This window comes from Peromyscus leucopus, chromosome 10 (genome assembly GCF_004664715.2).
Source record: "Peromyscus leucopus breed LL Stock chromosome 10, UCI_PerLeu_2.1, whole genome shotgun sequence".
In the NCBI taxonomy this organism is placed as follows: Eukaryota; Metazoa; Chordata; class Mammalia; order Rodentia; family Cricetidae; genus Peromyscus; species Peromyscus leucopus.
In genome coordinates, this window is record NC_051071.1 from 24,648,561 (window position 1) to 24,675,064 (window position 26,504).

At 39.8% G+C, this 26,504-nt stretch overlaps 1 protein-coding gene across 1 annotated transcript in view; it reads right to left on the bottom strand.

Annotated features, from left to right (window-relative positions):
• The window catches only part of Abca13 (ATP binding cassette subfamily A member 13), a 436,683-nt gene that overhangs the window by 336,317 nt on the left and 73,862 nt on the right, over positions 1-26,504 (bottom strand). The window contains exons 11-17 of the mRNA XM_028891010.2: positions 25,936-26,063; positions 25,032-25,132; positions 24,625-24,798; positions 22,706-22,911; positions 21,914-22,053; positions 8,027-8,141; positions 1,485-6,227 (exon numbers count right to left, since the gene is read on the bottom strand). Of these exons, the coding sequence (XP_028746843.1) occupies positions 1,485-6,227; positions 8,027-8,141; positions 21,914-22,053; positions 22,706-22,911; positions 24,625-24,798; positions 25,032-25,132; positions 25,936-26,063 (5,607 nt within the window). The remainder of the gene's footprint in view (positions 1-1,484; positions 6,228-8,026; positions 8,142-21,913; positions 22,054-22,705; positions 22,912-24,624; positions 24,799-25,031; positions 25,133-25,935; positions 26,064-26,504) is intronic.

The window sequence follows — 26,504 nt, forward strand, 5'->3', positions numbered from 1 at the left end:
ATCTCCACCCATGCTCATGTTACCAACCCCAGATAAATGCAACAGGTCACAAACACATTGAAAGTATAAAAATAGGAAGGGGGCCAAGCAGTGGTGGCACATGCCTTTGATCCCAACACTTGGGAGGCAGAAGAGGTAGATCTCTGTGACTTCAAGGTCAGCCTGGTCTTCTACAAGGTGAGTTCTAGGACAGGCTCCAAAAGCTACACAGAGAAACTCTGTCTTAGAAAACTAAAAAAAAAATAATAATAAAAAATAAAAATAAATTTAAAAATAGGAAGAGGACTTGTTGGGAGAAAGAAGGGGTTTGGGGGTGGGGTAACAAGAAGATGAGAAACAGCAGTCTCCCTAGACAATGATTCTTGATGTAATTAGTTAACATCTGAAAAAGCTGAAAGCCTGTTTATATATCTTGTTCTGAATTTCAAAAGTACTAGCAGATTGCTCAGTCAGTCTGTGGTGCCTGTGACATGGCCACTTGTCGAGGCTGACCACTAGCATTAATATGTCCTTTCCTACAAGTGTCTGACGGGCCTGGACTACAGAGGAGATTCCCTTGAACACACTGGAGGGGGGTTAGTGGCCACTTTGTCACATAAATATGCCTCTTTCCAGCTACAGATTCCAAAACTAAACTAAGATCCTTCTGAGAAGGGCTCTTGCGCCAGTGTTTAACATCCCTAATGAGTTAACTTCAGGATATTCAGAAGGCAAACTGTCTTAAACGGGCCAGCCACAGCAGTCCATTAGAAGGCTGTGTAAGAGTCTCTGAGACCCCAGTAGCTAGGCAGTCAGCTTTTGCTTTGTGGATCCCCCTTGTTGACCACAAATCTTTGAACTGCAAACTTTAGCTCATGATACACCAGGCATTCCTGCTGCTCTGTTTGTCCCTTCCTGCACCCTGCCCCTCTGAGGTTGGACGTGCTTATCTTGTCTCCAAAGCCACATGAATCAGCTTCCTGTGCTGCATGGTTGCTGTCTCCTTGGGAGTCTCCCAAATAGTATGACATAGAGTAAATGGGGATTTCTCTCTAGAACTTTCAATGGTAACGTTAAGAGAGATTTTAGAAGATTGTGAATAGAGATATGACTATTTTAATGGTTCCAGTTACAAATATTAGGTTAATTGATCTTGTATTTGTATTTGTAATGAGACAAATACCATAATTGAAATAGCAACCATCCCATATGTACATGTGAATCCATTCAAAATAAATTTTTCACTCTATATAGGAAAGAATTTCTTGTCTTTATAATCAGAATTGAAAAAATCAACATGATTGATGAACAGAGGCTAGATTTGAATGTTTACTGGTTAAGTGGAAATTAAAATTGGGTTGTAAAACACTCATTGTGACAAAAATCACTTCAAAGGCCATTCCAAACTTAGGTCCAGGAGCTATGGCAGGCTTTTCTCTACTCCAGAAAGTGAGCCAGCTGGGATGCACTACCAGGATGGCCATGAGAAACAAAAGTGCACTCACCTCATCTCTGCAATGAAGTCTCTATGGAAGTCTTTTAGCAGAAGTGATATTTTATTTTCAGGCATTCCATTTAGCAAAGAGAAGAAGAATGTCCCCAAGAGCTGCTTCAGGAAATCCTCGGTGCTTCCTGTACTTTCTCCCCCATTTTTGGACTGTGTGTGGTTCAAGATGAGATTAATGAAATCCATTACGTGAAGGTCAGTACCACTGAAACTCAGAGTTGATCCTTGAGAACGCCCAGCAAAGTTACTAGCTAAATCCATCACAATGCTTTCAAGAAGCAACTGAACAGTTGAGAAGTTGGTTAGCTGCTCGTGATTTAGCATATGGGTGAGAGTGTCAATGTCAAAATTGCCTTCTCTGGTACTGTTTCTGAGATAGCCCAAATATGTAGTAAGATCTCTGGGCAACATAGTTACATCAGTTGAATTCCCACTGGCCATGGCATTGAATAGTCTTTGCATTAGCCTAAAGTAATCCTCATTTTCATACTCATGGAGCCAATGTTTTATGACAAATAGAAAGCCTTCAATAATTTCTGAAATCTTCAACCATGATGAATCTAGGATTTCAAGAAGTTGCGGAAGTTGCACAGTTGTGTTTTGAAGAGCTATGCCTTGAATCTTCTTGTTAATATCAGAAAGTAGTTGTCCTAGACTCAAGTTATTGATTGGGTCTTTGATGGTTTGTTTAAAGTCAAACCATAGTTCTTCGAAGTTGTAAGTTGCTTTATCATTTTTAATTAAACTTGATAATGAGTCTGGGCTCCTATCTGTATGATTTGCATTCAGAAAGTCTGTGATTGGTAAGAGTAGATAATGAGTACTATTTCTTAAACTCCAAACAGCAGAAATCAATTTGAATAATCTCTCCAAATTTAAGTAAACATTACTTTGGGCAGATGTCTCTGTGCCTTCAGTAATGTTAAGAATCTTGTCTAAGTTACCTAGTTTGTACAGTATGTTTTCATTCAGTAAAAATTTTGTAAAATTTGTATATTTTAGTTTTTCTATAATTTGCAAAGCATCTTGCTTTATGGTACCACTAGGACAGAGTTCTGGGATGCTGTCATTACCTTGATTCCCAGAAGGTGACATGAAGGGTAACATCTTATGCCAAAGTCCCTGCAGAGTTCTCACAAAAACATTTTTAATATGGAAAATCTCCAACAGCTCCAAGAGAATGGAATTCCAATCTGCTACCTCATGCATCGCACAGACCACTTTCTTGGTTATTTCCACTCCAGAGTTTTCATTCATGCACTGTGAATCACTTGGGCGAGGCAGATGAAGAAGGTCCAGTATACTGGTTGCCATGTGGTAAAAGGAAGAAGATATGTGACCCTGGGCACAGCCTTCTACCTTAAGGTTTTCCTCGAGCCTGGAAGCTGTGTGGTTTGAACACCAAACCCTGGGAAGGCACATTAAAGCCTCTGAAATAACAGCTGGCTCATCTGATACTAACTCAACTGTATCCAGAAGAGTTTTAACCACATCGGCGAAGTCTTCCTTGGTGGTATTGAACATGGTTATCCCATGAAGAAGTGTGAAGTTATAGACATCCCTGAGGCTTTCTGTGATGTTTTTATCTGTGACTCTCTGCAGGAGCCCCACAATGTGGGGGAGAGCATAATATACATCCAACACAGCACTCACCACTTCCTTCGGAAGCAAACGGGAGAGACGCAGCAGGTGATCAACACTCCATGAATGGGAGCTGTCTACAAATTTTTCCACTAAGCCAACAAGCATATTGACCCTGAAATTGTCGACTCCTGATCTGCTGAGATTCTTAAAGAAACTCCTTAGGTTTTCACTGATGTCACCCACCTGGCCTACTAAGAGCTCTATGTCTGCCTTCTTGAGAGAATGCATGAGAGATGTCACTTTCTTTAAAACCTGAGCATGATCTGAATTTTGTGGAATATTGAAACGGACAGCAGGCATTAAAGAGTTGAACACATCCCGTGTCAGTTGAAGACCAAGACCTACAGCTTTCAATATGTCATGCGGGACTATTTCTGATGAATTCTGAAGATCATGAGTTAAGTGGAGAGCAAAGTAATTAGCTAAGTGGTAAATTGAATTGCCTAAGCGGCTTATATCTCTTTCCTTTGGACTGGTAGATAACACACTAAATACTGTTTCAGTGTTAGAAGAGGAATTATTTCCGAGGACTCTATGGAAAATGCCTTTTAAAAGTTTCTGCATTTCCTTCCCCAGTGCAATGATGTGTTGCCAAATATTCTGAAACTGATCGGGAATGTCATCTGCTATTTCTATGGGTCTCAGAAGTAAGTCCTTAAAGTGCTTCCAGTCAGACTGGGACACAAATTCAAAGTCTTTTGTTAAGTTGCTGATAATCATGTTTACCTGCCTTGTGGAATCATTGAAGAGAGCTAGTAAAATCTCAAATTTGGGGACCTTCTCTTCTCCTAAGCCTGTGGCAACTATAATATTTAGAAACTCAGTTATGTCTTTCAGGTAAATATTCACACAATTTAGATTTGACTCATTCAATGGACAAATGGGTATCTTCTTATTTAGGACCCAAGTTAAAATTTTCAATGCAGAGTTCATTTTGTTCTCCATATCCTTAAAGCTTCCCAAAGTGCTGTGAAGATGGCTGGGTAAAGAACTTGAGTTATACATCATACACAGATGGTTTATGACATGTATCCATGCAATGCACCCTTCCAGACTGCTACTTGTGTTTGTGGATGAAAAAATGGAACTTAACATGGCCAGAATACGTGCTGGCTTCTTAGAAGTGTTCACAGGTAATAAATTATCTTCAGAAATAAACTCAGTGACACTCTGGAAAATATCAGCACATGCCAATAAAGTTCTATCCTGTGATACATTCCTAAGAAATAATGTTGTTTCTCTCAGCTCAGTGACAGCACTTGCAAATTTGTCTCTCTGATCTGTGAGATCATTTGAAAGAAAGTTATTGATCAGATCCACGTTTCTATCTACATAGTCTGGGGCTTTGCTCAACTCAATGAAAACATCAAAGAGGGAATATAAAAACTTGCTGCTTGCATTTGTTTTCGTTGGAAATGTCTTCAGCTGGTGCAGGGAGGTTTCCATGGTGACAAAGGATTTCTCTGCTTGGTCCAGGTTAAATGATTGTACCACAGCTAATTCATTATCTAACGCTACCCAAAGATCCCTGAGGTCCAGAAGGCCATCCCAGTCATGAAAGTTATTCTCCTGAGTTACATTTTTAAATAAATTTAATATGTGTCTAGCAGTATGATAAGTGGGAACTATTCCTTGGCAGTTTTTAGAAATGTTCCCATCATTTTCTAGTTCATCCAAAAGCTGAATGATACCAACATGAAGAGAAGTGAAAATATTCAGGTCAAGTTTAAATATTTGAGAAATGTTTCCCCAGATCTCAGTCCATGTCTGAATCCATGAAAGGGTACAATGAATGGCCGTGAACTCACTGAGCACACTGCCATTTACTGAGAGGTTTGAAAAAAATTGTGTCCATGGTAAAGGAAGTGAAGATCCCTCATCTCCTGAATAATTCACAGAAGAAGTGGTTGCATTTTCCAGAACAAAGCATTCACTCAGCAATAGGGCTTCTGCCGAACCATTAAAGAACTGACTGACGTACTGAAGGAAAGAAACACGGAAGCCTTCATCTGCTGCAAACAGCTGCCTGAGGCCTGTCAAACTAGCATGAATCACTCCTGGTACCAGGCCCTCAGCAAACATCAGGGACTGGGCTTGAAGCTCTAAAAAGTTTAAAATTGAAAGCAATTGCTGACAGTAAGATACTTCAGATATTGTCCCAAGAGCCTTTGTTGTCTCCGATAAAAGCAAAAGTGCTTTACTGATGCTTTGGATATTAAACTGCTTTATGAGATCCAAAAGGTGTCCAGAGATTTGAGTCAGATAAATTATCAGGGAATCTCTATTTTGAATGTTCAAGAATTTATGAAAATATTGATAAAATGAAGAATAGGTCTGCAGAAGTAGAGCTGCATCTCTGTCTTTGAAGACATTTATACGAGTCAAAATTCTATCAAGTTCTTGTTTTTGGAGTTCAGAAAGGCCTGAGAAAAGTTCAGATGCGTTCTGCAGAGCATAGATGGTATTCAGAGCTATAGAGACTTGTTCCTGTGTCAGAATGCTAAGTTCATAGAGATTGTGTAGTATAGTCTTGCTTAAATATATAAAGTCTGTGTTCACAGCTGGTGATTTGGGCCAACCAGAATGGAACAACTGGGAGAAATTAAAACTGTTGCTAAGATTCTTCTCATATCCTGGAAAAGAAAAATTTCCAAGTGCAGATGAGATTTCAAATTCAGCTCTTTCTTCTTGTGAAATGCCGTTGTGCCAGAATTCTTGCAGATCTGGATTAATTTCAAGAAGTATTAATTCTATGAATCTCAAAATATTTTTTGATTCCCTCCTCATCGAATGGTTTTTAAGACTTTGAATTTTTTCAAAGACCAGTTTATCAAATTCCAGAAGTTTCTGAGCATCACCATCATGTGGGTCTCTCTCTAAACTTTTTAAATGATTTATCCACAGAACACTTCTATTCAGAACAAGCTCGGTGAGAGAAAAGAGATTATGAAATTCAGGACCAGTGAATGAGCCAGAAGGATCAGATAATAATTCCTCCCAAAACTCCACAAAAGACAAAAAATTGTTCATCTGTTCATTTTCAAGGGTGTGCAACTTCTTGTCCACTACTAAAAGGTGCTTTGTGAAATTTAAGACCCTGTAACACAGATAGAAATGTTTTATTATCAGAAAAAAATTAATACAACATCTCAAACTTCTAAGATGATTTATAGTGATCAAAACAAAGCATTTTCTAAACAACGAATTTTTTACTTCAGGTCAAGCTGATACGAGCATCTATTATTGTTTTAGAAATCCCAACATGGCTGCACCTATTTAACTTAAAATTTGTTTCCTGTTATCCAAAAAGAAAGCATTTTAAACCACATTCCTCTATGAATCAATCTGTATGACTGTTAAACACAAATCTGCCATTTCTGCCTGATGAATTTGTTTTTCATATTTCCTTTCAAAAGGTCGTGGGCTATAGATAGATCAGGTAGTGGGATGCCACAGAAACTTTACCTGCTGCAGTGTGACCAACTGACTCACACTCTTCCCAGCACAAACAGTGGCTTCTGCCATCCTGCCTTCCCTACCCTGGCGGACTGAAATCCCCTGAGACAGTGAGCTAAAATAAGGCTCTCCTCCATGAAGCTCTCAGGTACTTTGCCACAGCAATAAGGCAGGTAACTAATACAGAAGGGGAGGAGAGCACATTTAACAAGCAAAGTAGAAGTCACAAGGTATGAGTAATGCTGCCACAAATACCTGTCACTGTACGATCTCTAAAGCGCTCTCATAGCTACAGTCTTACTTTATCCCTATAATAGTGTTTTGCCTCCTGATTGCTGGAATTAAAGGCATGCACCACCACCGCCCAGCCTGTGTAAATATTTTGATCTTATGAAAAAAGATGGTTTTATTTGATTAACAAAGCTCTACTGTTAACATATGGCAGGAACAAAGCCCATATTTCCTCATGCTGAATTCAGGTCCTTGGGCATCAGTTGTATCTAATCTCGAGTATTTTCATCCATTAAATCAACACTGAATTAACTAACCAGCCTCTTCCTTTAACAATTTCACACTAACTCCAGTGAGTTCATAGACATGAAATAAAAACATGTCCTTAGAGCACACTCAGACTGGTTTTGTTGCTCTTGCTAGAGCAACAGATAACGGCTAGAGCCGTTAAATAATTGAGGTTTTCAGGACACAGAATGAACAGGGGCTGATTTTACAGAGGTCATCCTACTCTCTTTCCTCCTGTGCCCATGGAGAAAGCTTTCCCAGTTTGAAGAATTTCCTGTCTAGGGAGATGTTGCAGAATGGCTTTCAAACTTTAGTATCTGAAAGAATCTCTGGTGAAATTTGTAAACACACAGAAACCTGGACCCTGGATCCAGGATTTAGCATGATGGAGTGAGGTTCAACACCCACAGCTTTAGCAAACCTCACAAGTAAGTTTGATTCCCTCCTGAGTCTGAGTTCTTCTATTGTATGTAAGGCTCCTGTCCCATCCAACCCCAGCGTAGTTCACAAACATGAGTGCTTCAAACATGGCACAATATGTGTAACCTTACATAAAAAGGCCATCTCAAAACATGTGATGAGATAGCAGAGCAGGAAATACTCGGTCTTATTTCTTCCACCCCTCCCCAAAGCCTCTGCAACTACTACAACTGGAATCACTGACCCTACGTTGGAGTGTCAAGCAGTGTCAGGCTTTTCTTAAATAAATGCTTTATTCCTTGATCATCTATTATAACGACGCTACTGTTTAGGAAAATCCTGTTCCTATGGTCACACAGTTGACAAACAAATGGTCACTAGATGCCTGATATGAAATGCTGTCGCTGTTTAAATTGAACTCATTTCCATTAAATAATGCCTAGTCTATGTTGACATTTACTTATGATAGTTAATACCTGGAGGTTGGATTCTAAAACTTACCTGGCTATGGAAGTTAGTGGGGACTTCATAACATTATTGAAAAATACAAAATAATTATCAATGATGACTTTCCAATCCATGCTTTGTGTAGAACAAGGATAGTCCTCAGAGAAAGCTAAAAAGAAACATCAACAATCTGAGTACAATGGTCAAGCTAAATATACAGCAGATTACCTAGTCTGTTTGAAAAATTAATAAAGAAGGTTTGGAAAATTGTGGTTTGATAACTGCTTCCAGTCATGAGGAAGCAATGAGCCAGTGTACAATGCAGAACATTGATTTGTGGAAGATACCTCTGCCTTCCATGCAAGAGGAGACCTGTGATTATCCCCACTCACTGCTTTCAGGAGGACCATGTACAAGGAGGAGGTGGTCTGGAGCTCAGTGGACATGCTGTGTTGGGACAAAGCTTAGAATCTGAAAGAAAGAATGTCAGGGAGAGCTCTGCAAAGAGTATGTGTCCTTCTAGTGTCCAGGTAAGAACTAATTATGCATCTGAGGACACTGCTTGAGATTAGGAAGATTCACCTCCTCCCACAAAAAAAAAAAAAAAAAAAAAAAAAAAAAAAAAAAAAAAAAAAAACACTTAAAGATGTTTGTTTAGTGGTCACACAATAACAAGAATATACTCCTGCTCATAGCTGTGTTGGAACAGTTTACAATTCACAAATTATCAAGTACAGTAAGCAAAAAGGATTTTCAGAGTTATAGATAATCTCTATAGATGATTGGGCTGAGTAATAAATTGTTAAAGCAGAGGTGTCCATCTCTTGATGTTACAATATAATGTTATCATCTACAAACATATTAGGTCATAGTCATAGCTGTCCTGAGATGCACGCTGCTCACAAAGTCATGGGTTCAACACACCTACTTTGAAGTAATCCTGTGGCTAGGAGCGTAGCTCAGCAGTATATAAAAAGCCCAGTGTTTGAATCCTCACATTGAGAGAATGGTGAAGGCTGGGCAGCCAAGACCTTAAAGGACTAAGCTATATTAATTTCTTTCAAGAATAACTATAAGAATAAAAATAACTAGCACAGAATAAGGATCAAATCCATATTTGGCATCCAACTAAAAACTCCAGGCACACGAAGAAGGAAATATGAATAGAAAAATAATTGGTCAAAATGGATGGACATGATGGAATGAGGAAAAAGAACAGGAACCACACAAAATAGTTACTCATTTACATTCTATTCTTTACACAGTTTAGTTAAAAGACAAAGGTTGTCAGAATAGACAAAATAAGACTAAACATATGCTATATGAGAGAAATATAATTAAGCTATAAAGACAAAAGGAAAAAGAAAAGATATATGACCCTCAATACTAATTAACAAGAATAAAATTCCAAACAATGTAGAATTCAGGTGACAATGTTATTATTTCATGATGTTAAAGGCATCAAGTCATCAAAAGAGACATAATGATTCCAAACAAGTACATACTTGGCAGCAGAATTCCAAAATACAGGAAAGAAAAACAAAGCACAAAGAGAAATAGGCTAATTCATGTTGTGCTCGGAGATATAATTAGACACAGAGACAAAATATCAACAAAAATGGAGGATTTGCATAATTCTAACAATGTAAACTACCTGATATTCAAGAGCCATTCCACCCAGTGTCAAAACAGTGCTGATTTCCTTCCTGGACACATGAAACAGTTAACAAAAACTCAATTCTCTAAACCCTAAGACAAAACATACACACACAAAAAAAATTTTTTTAACAAGACTGATGGCATAAAGAGTGTTCACAGACTAACGGAGTATTCATTAGAAACCGGTAACAAAAATATAACTGAAAATTCAACATTTTGAAAATGGATTAACATGCCTGTAAATTACATGTGGGTCAGAAAAGAAACTAAGAGGAGGTTAGGAAGTAATGGAGATGCTTCACGGGTATATACACACTTATATATTTTTAATGTGTTTTATTTTGTTATGGGTTTTTCCAGACAAAAATATTTCTAACCTCAAGCGAGCAATTTAACCTCTTTAGCATCTATTTCTCAAGTAAAATTGCATAAGACTCACACTCATTATGCCTCATCAAGTTCCCACTAAAATAACTACATGTCTATGGGGGAAAGACAGAAACACTCCAGCAAATTAAGTCAGAGGTGTGTGATAGCACATAAGAAGAAGGTTGGTGCTATCAGAAAACCAAGGGATAAAACGGAAACTTTTAAGCAAAAGAAGAAAATAAAATCCTCCAGTGTCAACTCCTCAGGGTTCTTTGTGAAGAAGTTCAATCCAGGTGCTCATTTCGCTGGAGAGGGAAAAGGGAGCGGCTTCTATTACATATGCTGTCAATTCTTGCTAGGTACCTTACATACATTATCTTAGGTCACCAGGACAAGAAACTAGTAAAGTAAGTTTTTTTTTTTTTTTATTTTATCAAGAGTCAAAGTAATATTCTTGATATTGCTGGCTGGCTGGCTCAATTAAATCTGTCAGATGCAATATTTGTTCTTAAGTTCATCTGCTTCTAAACCCATACTATGATGTCATACTCCACCCCTGCTTGGTCCACAAGGTAAAACTGTACTCTACAATGTACGATATTCACTAAATGATGTCGTGTCTCACTCATACCGGATTCTTACTGTTTGCCTTTGTTTCATTTTTATTGCCCACTTAAGAGGAGGAAGAAGAGATGAGTGATGTGCAATCTAAAGATGAACGCACAGCTGCAGGGTGTTTTGGTGTGGTTTGTGTTTTCTCCTGTTGATATTTGGTGATTTCCAAATGTTTGTATGCTTACATGTCCCTTGGACATCTTAAAATGCACGTTTTGACTATTCTGCAGGTCTGAGGTGGGGCTGTGATCTGCATTGCTAATGAGATGCCAGCTGCTGCTGCTGCTGCTGCTCCAGGGACCAGGCTGTTAGTAACAAGGATGTAGGCAATTATCAGTGTATGCCACACATAATGGAAGAAGAAGAAAAAAGAGAGAGAGAGAGAAAGTCAAATGCCCATAATCTACTAAATATACTGGGCTATTCAGTATTTTTTTATTATTATTATTTACCAGGCCCTTTTTAGCTAACCAACTTTCCATCTTGACAGCTAAAATTGCTGAAAGGTTCATAATTTGAAGTCCATTGTGGAAAGATTTGCTAGTCTGATTGTGACTGAAGAACTCTAAGGAGCAATATCTGAACACATAGCTTTGTTTCCGACTGTTAGTTGTATTTATCCTTCAAGTCCTGATCCATGTGATGTCTGGAAACACAAGCCTTTTCTGGAACTTTTCTCTACTTTTGTCTATTTCCCCCACTAACTTGGGCTCCTTTTAGGCTTTCCTGTTGAGCCCTAAGGTCTCCAATTAAACATGATAACCTTGATTTAAAAGATAACTTTCCTTTCCAAAAGTCAGGTAAACACAATCGAAACAAATAGACATCCATTCTCCCCTTGACCATCCAAATGACAGGAAACTGGGAAGGTAGCACCTTCCCATTCTAGCTTCCTTAACTGTTAAGACATTGTTCCTGGGGGACTTCTAATTGGAAAATCAAACACATGTTTTTTTTCTCCACTCATCCCCCAAAGGTCTGTAAAATGACAAGAGAAAACAGAAGGTTATTTAGCCTACAGATGAAATGGACAGAAAAGGAAGGAGCAGCAGCTGGCAGCTACTAACATCTATCTACAAGTAGGAATGCAAGTGGACAAAGGGGATCAATTGGGCAGGGCAGAAACACAAAAGTCAGAGCTTGTAGTTGAAGAAGGAATGTCTCAACAGGTCCTCCTTGTAACTCTTAACAAGATCCATGAATTAGATCGAGCCCAGAGCTCCCATCTAGACCAGAGATGAGTGTTTGGGGTCATATCTAGGGAGACCTGCCCCTAGGTCCCATCCCTGGGCCCCAGCTGTTCCTGGAGAAGACCCGCCCAACTCAGCCCCAGTTGCTGGTAGGTGGCAGGGCTCCCATGGGAAGGTTCCCCTTCTCCAAGACCCTCTAGTGGACCCTGTAATCTACATGGCCTACCCCCACACCCATCTGCCTGAGACCCCCGCCATTTCCTGAGACTTGGAGACCAGCTCTCATCTGGGCCAGAGAACTCCCATCTAACCTAGAGACCTCCCATCTCACCCAGAGAGTTCCCATCTGGCCCAGAGAGCTCTCATCAGGCCCAGAGAACTCCCATCTAGTCCAGAGAGCTCCCATCCGGCCCAGAGAAAAGGAGAGCTCTCAGGACAAAGAGCCATCATTGGACCAAGAGTAAACTCAGGACACAGGGAATCTGCCAGCTCCAATTAGACCAAGAGTGGCTTTCTGAGAAGTAGAATCAGCCACCTCTCATTGAACCAAGAGAGGCTTCCTGAAATGCCGAATCTGTCAGCTCTGACCGGACCAAGAACCCTGATAAGACCAAGAACGAATGCACAAGGAAATGGGCAGATGTCAAGGCAGAAGTACATACAACATAAAGAGCAATACAGCATCACCAGAACCTAGCCCTCCTCCAACAGCAAGACCTGAACATCACAAAATAGAAGAAGCAGAAGAAAGCAACCTTAAGAATAGCATCATGAAGATGCTAGAGGCCTTTAAAGAAAAAAAATCAAAAATGAAATTGAGGAAAAGATAAACAAAAAAAGTGGAGGAAGTCAATAAAGAAAATGAGAAAAAGTCAAACAAAAATGGGAAGAACTCTATTTAAAAAACTAGAGGAAAAGAAAATAAAGCAGAAGAAAACAATAAATCCCTTAAAGAAAACCATGAAAAAGCAATGAAACAGGTGAGGAAAACAGTCCAAGACCTGAAAAGGGAAATAGAAACAATGAAGAAGACACAAATAGAAGGAATGCTGGAAATAGAAAATCTGAGTAAACGAACAGAAAACACAGATGCAAGCATAATCAACAGAATACAAGAGATGGAAGAGAGGATCTCTGGTATAAAGGATACAATAGAAGAAATGGATTTGTCAGTCAAAGAAAATACCAATGCCAAAAAAATTATAACACAAAATGTCCAAGAAATCAAGACACCATGATAAGACAAAACCTACTAATAATAGGGAGAGAGGAAGAAGAAGAATACCAACTCAAAGGCACAGAAAATATATTCAACAAGATCATAGAAGAAAACTTTCCCAAATTAAAGAAGGAAATGCCTATGAAGATACAAGAAGCCTGTAGGACACCAAACAGACTAGACCCCCCCAAAAAATTCCCCTTACCACATAATAATTAAACAACTAAATGTACAGAATAAAGAAAGAATATTAAGAGCAGCAAAGGAAAAAGGCCAAGTGACTTATAAGGCAAACCCAACAGAATAACACCTGATTTCTCAATGGAGACTTTGAAAGCCAGAAGGACCTGGACAGATGTAATGCAGACACTAAGAGACCATGGATGCCAGCCTAGACTAATATACCCAGCAAAACTTTCAATCACCATAGACGGAGTGAATAAGACATTCCAAGACAAAGCCAGATTTAAACAATATTTATCCACAAACCCAGCCCTACAGAAAGCACTAGAAGGAAAATTCCAACCTAAGGAAGTCAGATACACCCACGAAAACACAGGCAATAGATAAAACCACAGCAGTAAAACCAAAAAAAGAGAAGTACACACACACACACACTACCACCAAAAAAATAACAGGAATGAACAATCACTGGTCATCAATATCCCTTGATATTGGGATATCAATGGGATTAATTCACCTATAAAAACACACAGGCTAACAGAATGGATATGAAAGCAGGACCCATCTTTCTGCTACATACAAGAAACACACCTCAAATTCAAAGATAGACACTACCTAAGAATAAAAGGCTAAGAAAAGTCTTTCCAATCAAATGGTCGTAAGAAGCACAAGCTGGTGTAGCCATCCTAATATCCAGCAAAATAGACTTCAAACTAAAATCAATCAAAAGAGATCAAGAAGGGCATTACATACTCATCACAGGAAAGATCCACCAAGATGAAGTTTCAGTTCTGAACATTTATGCCTCAAACACAAGGGCACCCACATATGTAAAAGAAACATTACTAAAGCTTAAATCACACATAAAACCCCACACATTAATAGTGGGAGATTTCAACACCCCACTTTCACCACTGGACAGATCTGCCAAATCAAAACTTAACAAAGAAATAAAGGACTTAACTGATGTTATGACTCAAATGGACTTAATCGATATCTACAGAATATTCCATCCTAACAAAAAAGAATATACCTTCTTCTCAGCACCCCATGGAACCTTCTCTACAATCGACATACTTGGCCACAAAGCAAATCTCAATAGATATAAAATAATTGGAATAACCCCCTGCATTCTATCAGACCACCATGGTTTAAAGTTAGATTTCAACAACAACAAAACTACAGAAAGCCTACAATCTCATGGAAACTGAATAATGCTCAACTGAATCACCATTGGATTAAGAAAGAAAGAAAGAAAGAAAGAAAGAAAGAAAGAAAGAAAGAAAGGAAGGAAGGAAGGAAGGAAGGAAGGAAGGAAGGAAGGAAGGAAGGAAGGAAGGAAGGAAGGAAGGAAAGAAAGAAAGAAAGAAAGAAAGAAAGAAAGAAAGAAAGAAAGAAAGAAAGAAAGAAAGAAAGAAAGAAAGAAAGGAATTAAAGACTTCCTAGAGATCATTGAAAATGAACATACCACATACCCAAACTTATAGGACACTATGAAAGCAGTGCTAAGAGGGAAATTCATAGCACTGATGCCCACATAAAGAAGTTGGAGAAATCTCACACTAGTGACTAAACAGGACACCTAAAAGCTCTAGAACAAGAAGAAGCAAAGTCACCCAGGAAGAATAGACACCAGAAAATAATCAAATTGAGAGCTGAAATCAATAAAATAGAAACAAAAAGAACAACACAAAAAAATTAATGAAACAAAGAGTTGGTTCTTTGAGAAAATCAACAAGATAGACGAGCCCTATCCAAACTAACCAAAAGGCAGAGAGAGAGCCTCCAAATCAACAAAACCAGAAATGAAAAGGCAGACATAACAGCTAACACTGAAGAAATCCAGAAAATCATCAGGTTATACTTCAAAAACCTCTAATCCACAAAGCTGGAAAATCTAAAAGAAATGGAGAGCTGGGCGGTGGTGGCGCACGCCTTTAATCCCAGCACTTGGGAGGCAGAGGCAGGTGGATCTCTGTGAGTTCGAGGCCAGCCTGGGCTACCAAGTGAGTTCCAGGAAAGGCGCAAAGCTACACAGAGAAACCCTGTCTCGAAAAAAAACAAAAAAAAAAAAAAGAAAGAAAGAAAGAAATGAATAATTTTATGGATAGGTACCACATACCTAAGTTAAATCAAGACCAGATAAACTATTTAAATAGTCTAATAACCCCTAAGGAAATAGAAATAGTCATTAAAAGTCTCCCAACCAAAAAAAGCCCAGGACCAGTTGGTTTCAGCGCAAAATTCTACCAGATCTTCAAAGAAGAGTTAATACCAATACTCTTTAAATTGTTCCATACAATAGAAACAGAAGGAACATTACCAAACTCCTTCTATGAGTTACAATTACCCTGATCCACAAGCCAAACAAAGATGCAACAAAGAAAGAGAACTACAGACCAATCTCCCTCATGAACATTGATGCAAAAATATTCAATAAAATACTGGCAAACAGACTCCAAGAACACATCAAAACAATTATCCACCATGATCAAGTAGGCTTCATCCCAGGGATGCAAGGGTGGTTCAACATGCAAAAGTCCATCAATGTAATACACCATATAAATAAACTCAAAGGAAAAAAAACCACATGATCATCTCACTAGATGCTGAAAAGGCATTTGACAAAATCCAACACCCCCTTCATGATAAAGGTCTTGGAGCCATCAGGAATACAGGGAACATACCTAAACATAATAAAGGCAATTTACAGCAAGCTAACAGCCAACATCAAAGTAAATGGAGAGAAACTCATAGCGATTCCACTAAAATCAGGAACAAGGCAAGGCTGTCTGCTCTCCCCATACTTATTCAATATAGTACTTGAAGTTCTAGGAGATTAAGGGGATACAAATTGGAAAGGAAGAAGTCAAGCTTTCCCTATTTGCAGATGACATGATAGTATACTTGAGTGACCCCAAAGATTCAACCAAGGAACTGATACAGCTTATAAACACCTTCAGCAACATAGCATGATACAAGATCTACTCAAAAAAATCAGTAGCCCTCCTATATACAATGGACAAAAATGCTGAGAAGGAAATCAGAGATACATCACCCTTTACAATAGCCACAAATGATATAAAATATCTTGGGGTAACTCTAACTAAGCAAGAGAAGGACCTGTATGGCAAGAACTTTAAATCCCTGAAAAAAGAAATTGAAGAAGATGTCAGAAAATGGAAAGATCTCTCATGCTCATGGATAGGTAGGATTAATATAGTAAAAATGGCAATCTTACCAAAAGCAATCTACAGATTCAATGCAATCCCCATCAAAATACCAACACAATTCTTCACAGACCTGGAAAGAGAAATACTCAACTTCATATGGAAAAACAAAAAACCCAGGATAGCCAAAAGAATTCTGTACAATAAAACAACCTCTGGAGGCATCATGATTCCTGACTTCAAGCTCTACTATAGAGCTACAGTAATAAAAACAGCTTGGTGCTGGTATAAAAACCAACATGTGGACCAATGGAATTGAATTGAAGACTCTGACATTAATCTGTACACCTATGAACATATAATTTTTGACAAAAAAGCTAAAACTGTACAATGAAAAAAAGAAAGCATCTTCAATAAATGGTGCTGGCATAACTGGATGTCAAACTGTAGAAGGCTGCAAATAGATCCATATCTGTCACCATGCATAAAACTTAAGTCCAAGTGGATCAAAGACCTCAATATAAGTCCAGTTACTCTGAACCTGATAGAAGAGAAAGTAGAAAGTATTCTGGAACGCATTGGCACTGGAGATTACTTCCTAAATATAAAATCAGTGGCACAGACACTGAGAGAAACAATTAATCAATGGGACCTCTTGAAACTGAGAAGCTTTTGTAGAGCAAAGGACACAGTCAACAAGACAAAGTGACAGCCTACAGAATCGGAAAAGATCTTCACCAACCCCACATCTGACAGAGGGCTGATATCCAGAATATATAAAGAACTCAAGAAATTAGACATCAAAATGCCCAAGAGTCCAATTAAGAAATGGGCTACACAGCTAAACAGAGAATTCTCAACAGAGGAAGCTCAAATGGCTGAAAGACATTTAAGGAATTGCTCAACATCCTTAATCATCAGGGAAACGTGAATCAAAACAACTCTGAGATACCACCTTAAACCTGTCAGAATGGCTAAAATCAAAAACACTGAAGACAGCTTATGCTGGAGAGGATGTGGAGCAAGAGGAACACTCCTTTACTGTTGGTGGGAATGCAAGCTTGTATAACCATTTTGGAAATCAATATGGCGCTTTCTTAGAAAATTGGGAATCAATTTCCCCAAGACCCAACTATACCACTCTTGGGCATATTCCCAAGGAATGCTCAATCATACCACAAAGGCACATGCTCATATATGTTCATAGTAGCATTATTTGTAATAGCCAGAACCTGGAAACAACCTAGATGCCCTTCAACTGAAGAATGGATAAATAAAATATAGTACATATACACAGTGGAGTACTACTCAGCAGAGAAAAACAATGACATCATGAGGTTTGCAGGCAAATGGATGGATCTAGAAAAAAATCATCCTGAAAGAGGTAATCCAGACTCAGAAAGACAAACATGGTATGTACTCACTCATAGGAGGATACTAGATGTAAAACAAAGAATGACTAGACTTCTACTCACAACTCCAGGGAGGCTACCTAGTGAGGAGGACCCCAAAAAAGACACAGGGATTGCCCAACGACAGAGAAATGGATGAGATCTACATCAGCAAACTGGACGTGAGGGGGGTAATGAAGGGCAAGGATCAGAGGAAAGAGAGCTTAAAGGAGCAGGAGATCCCAGCTGGATCAAGAACAGAGAGAGAAAACAAGGAAAAAGAGACCATGATAAATGAAGACCCCATGGGAATAGGAAGAAGCAAAGTGCTAGAGAGGTCCCCAGAAATCCACAAAGATACTTCCACAATAGACTACTGGCAATGGTCAAGAGAAAGCCTGAACTGACTTACTCTGGTGATAGGATGGCCAAACACCCTAACTGTCATGGTAGAACTCTCATCCAATGACTGATGGAAGCGGATGCAGAGATCCATGGCCAGGCCCCAGGTGGAGCTCCGGGAGTCTAATTGGCAAGAAAGAGGAGGGATTGTATGACCGAGAGATGTTGAGACCATGGTTGCAAAAAGCACAGGGACAAATAGCCAAACTAGTAGAAACACATGAACTATAAACCAATAGCTGAGGAGCCCCCAACTGGATCAAGCCCTCTAGATAAGTGAGACAGTTGATTAGCTTGAACTGTTTGGGAGGCCCCCAGACAGTGGGATGAGAATCTGTCCTTAGTACAAGAGCTGGCTTTTTGGAGCCTGGGGCCTATACTGGGACACTTTGCTCAGCCTGGGTAAAGGGAGGAGGGGAGTGGACCTGCCTCGACTGAATCTACCAGGCTGAGCTGAATTCCCAGGGGAGTCCTTGCCCTGGAGGAGATGGGAATGGGGAGTGGATTGGGGGGAGGGGGAGCGGGAGGAGGGAGGACAGGGGAATCCGTGGCTGATAAGTAAAAGTAATTAAATTATAAAATAAAAAAATAAAATAAAACTATATTTATGATCAGTCTAAATTTTTTTTTTTTTTTTTTTTTTTTTTTTGTTTTTTGAGACAGGGTTTCTCTGTGTAGCTTTGCGCCTTTTCTAGAACTCACTTGGTAGACCAGGCTGGCCTCGAACTCACAGAGATTTGCCTGGCTCTGCCTCCCGAGTGCTGGGATTAAAGGCGTGTGCCACCACTGCCCGGCCTCTAAATTTTTTTAAAAAAGATCCATGAATTAATAGACAAATGTCTAACTAAGTATGTAGAGGTAGAACTAAAAATGGACAGTTATGTTGAGGTACATTTTTTAATGAGGGAAATTCTGACATAGTCTCTCCATCACCCCAGATAGACATCTCCTCCTCCATGTCAGCAGAAGACTAGACATTTGCTGACCTGGGGAAATGGAATTGACTGGAACTAGGCTTGGAGTATCAGTGCATCTGATGGTGCGAATGGCACGCCCCTACAGGAAATATGGAGGATTACTTAATCTGATGGTTCTCAACAGTGAAGTTCTCATCACCTCCCTTGTTTGCAAGCAACCAAGTCTGCCCATTTTCACCTGAGTGATGTCTGTCAACAGGCTTCTGGAGAACTCTCTTTTGAAAGCTTTAGAGAAATCAACTTATCCCAGAAGAAAAAAAAAAAAGATACACATCTGTACCAAGCTGTGATGACCAGCTGTGGGAGAGATGGTTTACAGCCTGATCACCCCAGTAGGACAGAGCCCATCAGATGACAAGAACCCCTGGCACATAAACTTTCTTGTGAGCAGTAAGTGTTTTATTCTTACACAGAATGGACAACCAGACCATCAGAGCACCAGATCCTAAAGAAATTTTCCACACAAAAGAGAGCTCAACAAAAATAAACATAAAATCATCACTCAACCTGGGCATGATGATGCATACCTTCAATCCCAGCACTCAGGAGGCAGAGGCAGGCAGATCTCTGTGAGTTTGAGCCCAGCCTGGTCTACAAAGTGAGTTCAGGACAGCCAGGGCTACACAGAGAAACCCTGCCTTGAAAAACAACAAGATCATCATTCACATTCTTTAACAGAGAACTGTTTTGTGGTGAGGAAATAGTTGCAACAAGAGCAAGAAGCTATTTTCAATGAATACCTACAGGGCATAGGATGGTCCTCAGAAATCAAATAGCTGAAAAATCTTAAAAAGTGTTTTAAACAAAATTAAGGAAGTGTTTCAGAAAATCATCCAAAAAAGGTTACAAAACTAGAGAATCATATAAGAGGAACAACTGATGGCTAACAGACATTCTAGAATGACAGGAAAATATAGGGTTTAAGTTACAAAAGAAATAGTGCATCATAATTTCCAAAGTAGTCATTATCAAGTAGAAAGGACCTATTGAGTATACAGCATAATGCCATTTTCAAAGTTCATATTTAGTGAAGTCTCCATGAAATTTCAGAATACTGGAATTAAGAATGGAATCTTGCTGGGCAGTGGTGGCGCATGCCTTTAATCCCAGCACTTGGGAGGCAGAGGCAGGTGGATCTCTGTGAGTTTGAGGCCAGCCTCTACACAGCGAGTTCCAGGAAAGGTGCAAAGCTACACAGAGAAACTCTGTCTCGAAAAACCAAAAAAAAAAAAAAAAAAGAATGGAATCTTGACATTATCTGTGAGAAAAGAAAAATGCACTTGAAAAATGCACTATCATGAATAGAAAAATAAAGACTACAGGCAAGAATATGTGCTGAGAAGGAAGATGGGGTGGTAAAGGAGAACGGCTAACATGTAGGATGATCATCCAGTCCAGGAGGATGCTTCCAACAACCTAGCACCCTGAAGTTCAGAGCTTTCAGAGTATAACCTGAAAGAACTGCAAGATGTGTCCGTCTTATGGGGTACAGGTTTACAACTGAGAGCCAAGGAGGAAGGCTCTCTGGCAGTCTGTAAAGGCAGCAGTTTGGAGAAGGAAAAAAAGAAAACCAGAGAAGGAATAAGAAATTCCCACTGCTAGCTGTGAATTCTGTGAGCAACATTAATGACTGGCCTGGCATGACCTGTCCCCTGGTGCAACAGAGACATGGACATCATGGGAGTAACCAATCATCTCCTTTTCTGTTTGGATTTAAGTTCTGCTCTACAAGATGAAACCCATACCTGGCACCATTGTTGGGCCAAGAAACTATAGCTAGACAAGTCATAGACTCAAGAGAAGAACCTAATACTATATTTTACTAAATGAATATAATAATAAACTAACCCATAACGACTTATCATTATACTCATAAATCAATTCATCTCTCAATCCTTATCTAAGAAAATTCTATTTGTTGATTAACACAGAGACCCACAAAGAGATGAAAGGCAGAGAATAAGACACTGCAAAATGCTCAGCCCTAAAAGGAACATATATACCACACCCTCCATCCCAAGGCTCAGGGATCATTTCAGAAGAGGGCGTAGAAAGAGTGTAAGAGCCAAAAGTGGATGACTTCAAGGAAAGAGTATCTTCTGGACACAGCAGGGCAGCTGCACATATGAAGTCACAACAGTTGTGAAAGCATACCCAAGACCTGTGCAAGCCCAAGCGAGAGCAAATCCCTGCATGGAGAGGAGAGTTGAGCATACAATCACACCCCTTGCCAGAGAGCTACTGACGATTGTTAGCTGCTGGGATAGGTACAGACAGTTTTCTCTAGGAGTATAGCCCATAGTAAGTCAACCATACTCAAGTGGAAGATCACACATTCAAATTTATGTAGCACAAATTGGTCTTAATGGGTTCTAAAAACTTACAAAAGGATACAAAGTTGGATGAGGAGGGAAAGGAGTGGATCTGAGAAGAGTTAGAGGAGGAATTAATATAATCAAAACACTCAGTGAAGTAATACAATTTGAAAAATAAATATTTTCATCTAAACAAGGACAATTTTGAGGGTGAAAAAGATCTCTATGACTAGTTCTGGGAGAGCCTGGCCAGACAAAGGACTGAGTAGGGGAGTCTGACTACAACTTCAGTGAGACCCTGAACACAATAAACATAATAGCTAGCAGGGTTTGGAGGGACTTCCACTTCATCCTTCCCTCCATGATGCACAGCAACACTTCATAATGCAACTCTATCTTTCTAAGTGGGGAAAACACCACACATTCCTATCATCAAGATCTCCAAACTTACACGGCAGACTGTTCTGGAAACTTCCATGCATGTTCACATATTGAGCCAATTCACGTGTCTTCCTTATGATCCCTGAGAAGATTTGCCAGTATAACACTTGCTGCAGGGACCCTTGTGCTTCCTCAAGAATGTGAGACATCCTGAAGCCAAAAGAATACAGAAAACCAGAACTTACTAACAGTTTTCACACTGACATATACTTACAAGCCCACCTGAAGACCATGCATGCAAATGTCCGACAGTCCACATAAAAAAGCAATTAAAATCTCTTAAATAGCTTACTTAATATTTATTCATTTATTAATTCCTCTACCCTGATTTGGAAAATGAGGGAGAACCATTTATGATAATACATTAAACACACAAAAAAGAGTAAATAGAGAAAACAAGTGCAACAACATAAAACAAATTTGGAGGCTGAGAAAAATACATCCCCATTTGATATACTTTGGTACAGGCTCTTTAGAAGCCACAGAAAGTGGCTATTGATGTAACGGGTCATGAAATAGAAATAAGGTAAGCTCATTTGAACAGTCTCCTATATGAAGATTCTAACTATGTGAAAAACTTCAGCCTTGGTTACACACAGACTTTGGGTTTGTCATGAAAGGTTGTCAGTGGTTAAACATGGAAACCATTTAATGTGTCACAGTTTTTAGAAATTCTCTTAGAATAGCAACAGGTTACTTCCCTTGCAATATCTTTGTATTCTGTTCTTTAGGGATAGAATATATGATGGACATCCTGCCAGTGTCAAAGTCCTGAAAAGTTTCTTATCCAACACATACTTACACTGTGGAGACAAGCTGGTACTCACAGCCACCACGAGAGATACCGTTCTCAGGTGAGGTGGCAGCTCCCGGCAGCTTGAAGATCCGAGAACAGGTAAAGTTCACTTCTGACAGCTGAGTCCCAAGATCTTGCCAGCCTAAATGCCCATCATGTTCTGAAACTGGTCCATCTGTATGTCCTGCAATGACTTCTTGCAAACTATGACCCTTAAATGAAAGAGAAAACATCACCTGTCAAAAGCTAAGCCGTTTCATGTGGGCACTTCAGATGTCGCTCCTATGCTCAATTATCAAGGTTTCCATGTGAACAGTAGGAGAATGATCCCGAGGCACAGTTCTAGACATGAACTTTTACTCATGTTCAAAGTTACAGCCCTCAAATAAAGTCTTACCCAATAATAAAGTAAGGTTCTTTATCTCCCACTTTATTAGGCACCTAATAGATATGCTAGTGTCATAGCCATGTATGTTGGATGGTCTCCCAAAATGTGGTAGAGGGACACTTAACAAAGTTCTCAAAAAACCAGACCTGATAAACACCCTCTTGGTAACCCTCTCCTATCCCTCGAGGCTAGGCTTTGACTCTCACTGGTCCATAAATGCAGCAAAGTGACTTGTACTAATTCCAGTCTGATTAGCTGTCACATAATTTGAAAACTTTCCTTCTTGCCGTATTTGGAATCCTTGAATATCAAGGAAGTCCACATGGGGTTATTATAGAGAAAAGATAAACCCCATGACTTTGATGTCTAGCTAAGCTCCCCTATTCCAACCCCTATGACCACAAGATAATAGCTGACCATCTGTAAGCCTATGAGAACTCCACCTGACTGAGCCCCCTTCAGCTGCCAGAATCATGAGAGGTCATAGAATGTGTTTTGTTTTCAATCACTAAGCTTTGGAATGGTTTGGTAGGACAGATCACCTAACTTCTAGCTGAAAAGCTTTCTCATACAGCTGAAGAAACATGCCTGCCACCTGCAGATCCCTCTGAGTCAATCCCCCCGTATAACTTCAGATTAACTTTCTGTCTAACTAGCATCCTCTATGACTTTTCTTAGCTTCCAAGTTTTCCTCCACATTTAAAACTTGTAAACTTCTCTGGGGAAACTTCCAGATGTTCAACTGCTTTGCACTCATGTTCTCTGCCCTGCTCAAGTCAGAGAAGATCTTCATGTTTGTGTTGCACACCCCTTGGCATGTGTTAAAGATGCCAAGAAGACAGTGAAGGACTTGACTATGTACACACTCTTATTTACTCTTTCATTTTGCCCCGACATCATTTCTATTTTATTTGTTTCATTATTTCACTCATTTCATATTCTAATGAATATAAGGAAGAATTTTTTAAGGGGCAGGAGTTTGTGAGAGGAGCAAAATGATAAACCTAAGAATATACATTTTAGTTCTTGGTAAGAAAATATGTGCTAAAGTTGACATAATCATCTTCCTAAGCATTCCACAGTCTGTATGAATGTTCAGCATGGTTGCCTGGATCCTAGGCAGTGGCAGGGGAAGAGGGTGGCTTTCGAATTCTCTCATCACTAAAGCCATAGCTACAAGATGCTGTACAATTACAGACTGCTGATGTTCGCTCTGTACTTTCTTTACTATATGCAACTAGAAACAGAGTGGGCGAGGGACTAGGCAACCTGGGAGGCAGATGTGTGTTTTTGAAAGTTTACAATACTCTCAGAGATTGCCAGGTAGGTTGTGGCAGGGAGTATGCACCACCACACCCAAGTAGTCAAGAGGGATAGAACTGATGAGCAGCCACCATTCGGGTAGCAGTACCCTTTCAGTAATGACAATACTTAGCAAGTTCAAATCCCAGGGTCAATATTAGCATGGTGGATGACTCATCCTTTAACAGGAGCCCAGTTGGTGCTCTGTTGGAGAGATCTAATAGTGGGTACTTACAGCATCCTTCACTGCGAGAAGCATCTCCTTTAAAACACTGGTCTCATTGAACGAGGGGATGTGGCATAGCACTCCCCAGAGACTCCTCCAGATGCTGGCGTTCCCAGTGGGGAGAGCCGCCTCCTGGGACAAGTGTCCATTCAGGCAAGTGGCAGAAGCATTCTTTGTCAACAGCTGAAAAATTAATGAGGATGGAAAGAGGGAACATTTAGGAACGCTCACTGATGCTCCCCATGGAATCAAGAACTACAAATAGAAACAGTAGCCATGTTCAATTGAAGCCCAGAATTCTTCAAAAACCTGTCTATTCTCCTTATTTTGTCAGTAAAACTCACAACAGGCAAAGCTAAATATGGTTTGGGATATTTTTTAATGTTTTGTGAAAAGGGTTTGTGTAAAATCTTTACCTGCTTTAGCCCCCAAAAGAACGCATCCTGTTCTAGTCTCCAGCTGTCAGGAGCACCAGGTATAAAATCCGTTGCTGACACCTCCAGGTAACTAAGGACTCCTGCGAGACAGAAACATGACTCACTTTCCACTTGACTTAGGCTTCTTTAATCATGGCTTTTATCCATAACCATGAGACAGTAAGGTGAATCCCAAAAATATGAATTTCAGTGCACCCGACCTGTTATCAACTACTTCATAATCTTATTAGAAGATTATGAACGGGAACATCACAGACTGTTATTTTATCCTTTCTGAGAACTCAATAGTGTGAGTGCTTTGTCATGAGAGCAGTTTCTTCTAAAGCAATGCCCCTTCTCAATTTTTTTCTCTCTTCTCCCTAGGAGGGAGAAAAGAATTTGGCCCATGAAGGTCAAAGTGTAAATTTGCCTCCTTTGAACTAGGGCAGAAGGAACACCTGGCAGTCAGTGGAAGTTCAAAAAAGGGCATTCTGCACTCTTAGAAAGATCTAGATCCCACACAGGCTCTGAACAGCAGAGAGGGCAGGCAAGCAGAAGCACCAATGCTCTTATGCACAGTGTCCTGGGTACATTTCCATCCAGAACCATAGGGCAGGTATCAGTGAAAAAGTTAAACCACCCCATGAAATGGCTTGCCCTAGACCACAAAGCAGGCTCTGCTGAACAGCAGTCATGTGGCCTTCATTGTGACAGCAGCCTGGCATGTTCTCTGTGAAACATTCTTGAGGGCGCTGTAGTAGTAAATAAGTGTATATGGCACACCAACAAAACTCAGCTCAAAAATTCATTAATACATCAGGAAGGGACAAGTCTGCCCACTTTCCAGTAACTGTTTCCCTTGCCCATGGTCAGTGGGTGACAAATGAAAGCAGAGCTAGTTCACCTTGAACAAAATGCAAATCCTGGGCGACCACATTCCTGAGAACAGTATCCAGCAGGGGCAATCTCTTCAGAAATGGCCACGGGAACAGGTCTGACATCACACGCTGCAACTTGCCCAGATTCTGGAATCTGGGGGCAAAAAAAAATAAGTAAATGCACTAGCTCAGAAGATGAAGCAAAGGGCAATGCCCCCACTGCTTAGGGAAGTGTACTCACAGACTGGAAGGCCCACTGTAGGACCTAACAGGGTTCCTGACAAACTGCGGGGTCAGCTGTTGAATCCTCCACTGGGAAGATTCTTTTAGGAAGCAAGCTCAGATTAAATACTCTCTTTACCTCCAGAAACGTGTGAAGCAGGTAAAAATTGGGATGCAGCATCAGTTGACATTTACAAATATTTGTGTTGATGAGAATGACAGTTTATGCCTATCAGCCCAGAACTTGGCAGGCTAATGCAGAAGTTCATTGTGAGTTCAAGGCCAGTTCAGGGAGACTTACTTTTTAATGCCTTAAAGCTTACAGTTATGAGGCACAGAAAATTAATCTGACTTTCAAAATATTGACCCATCA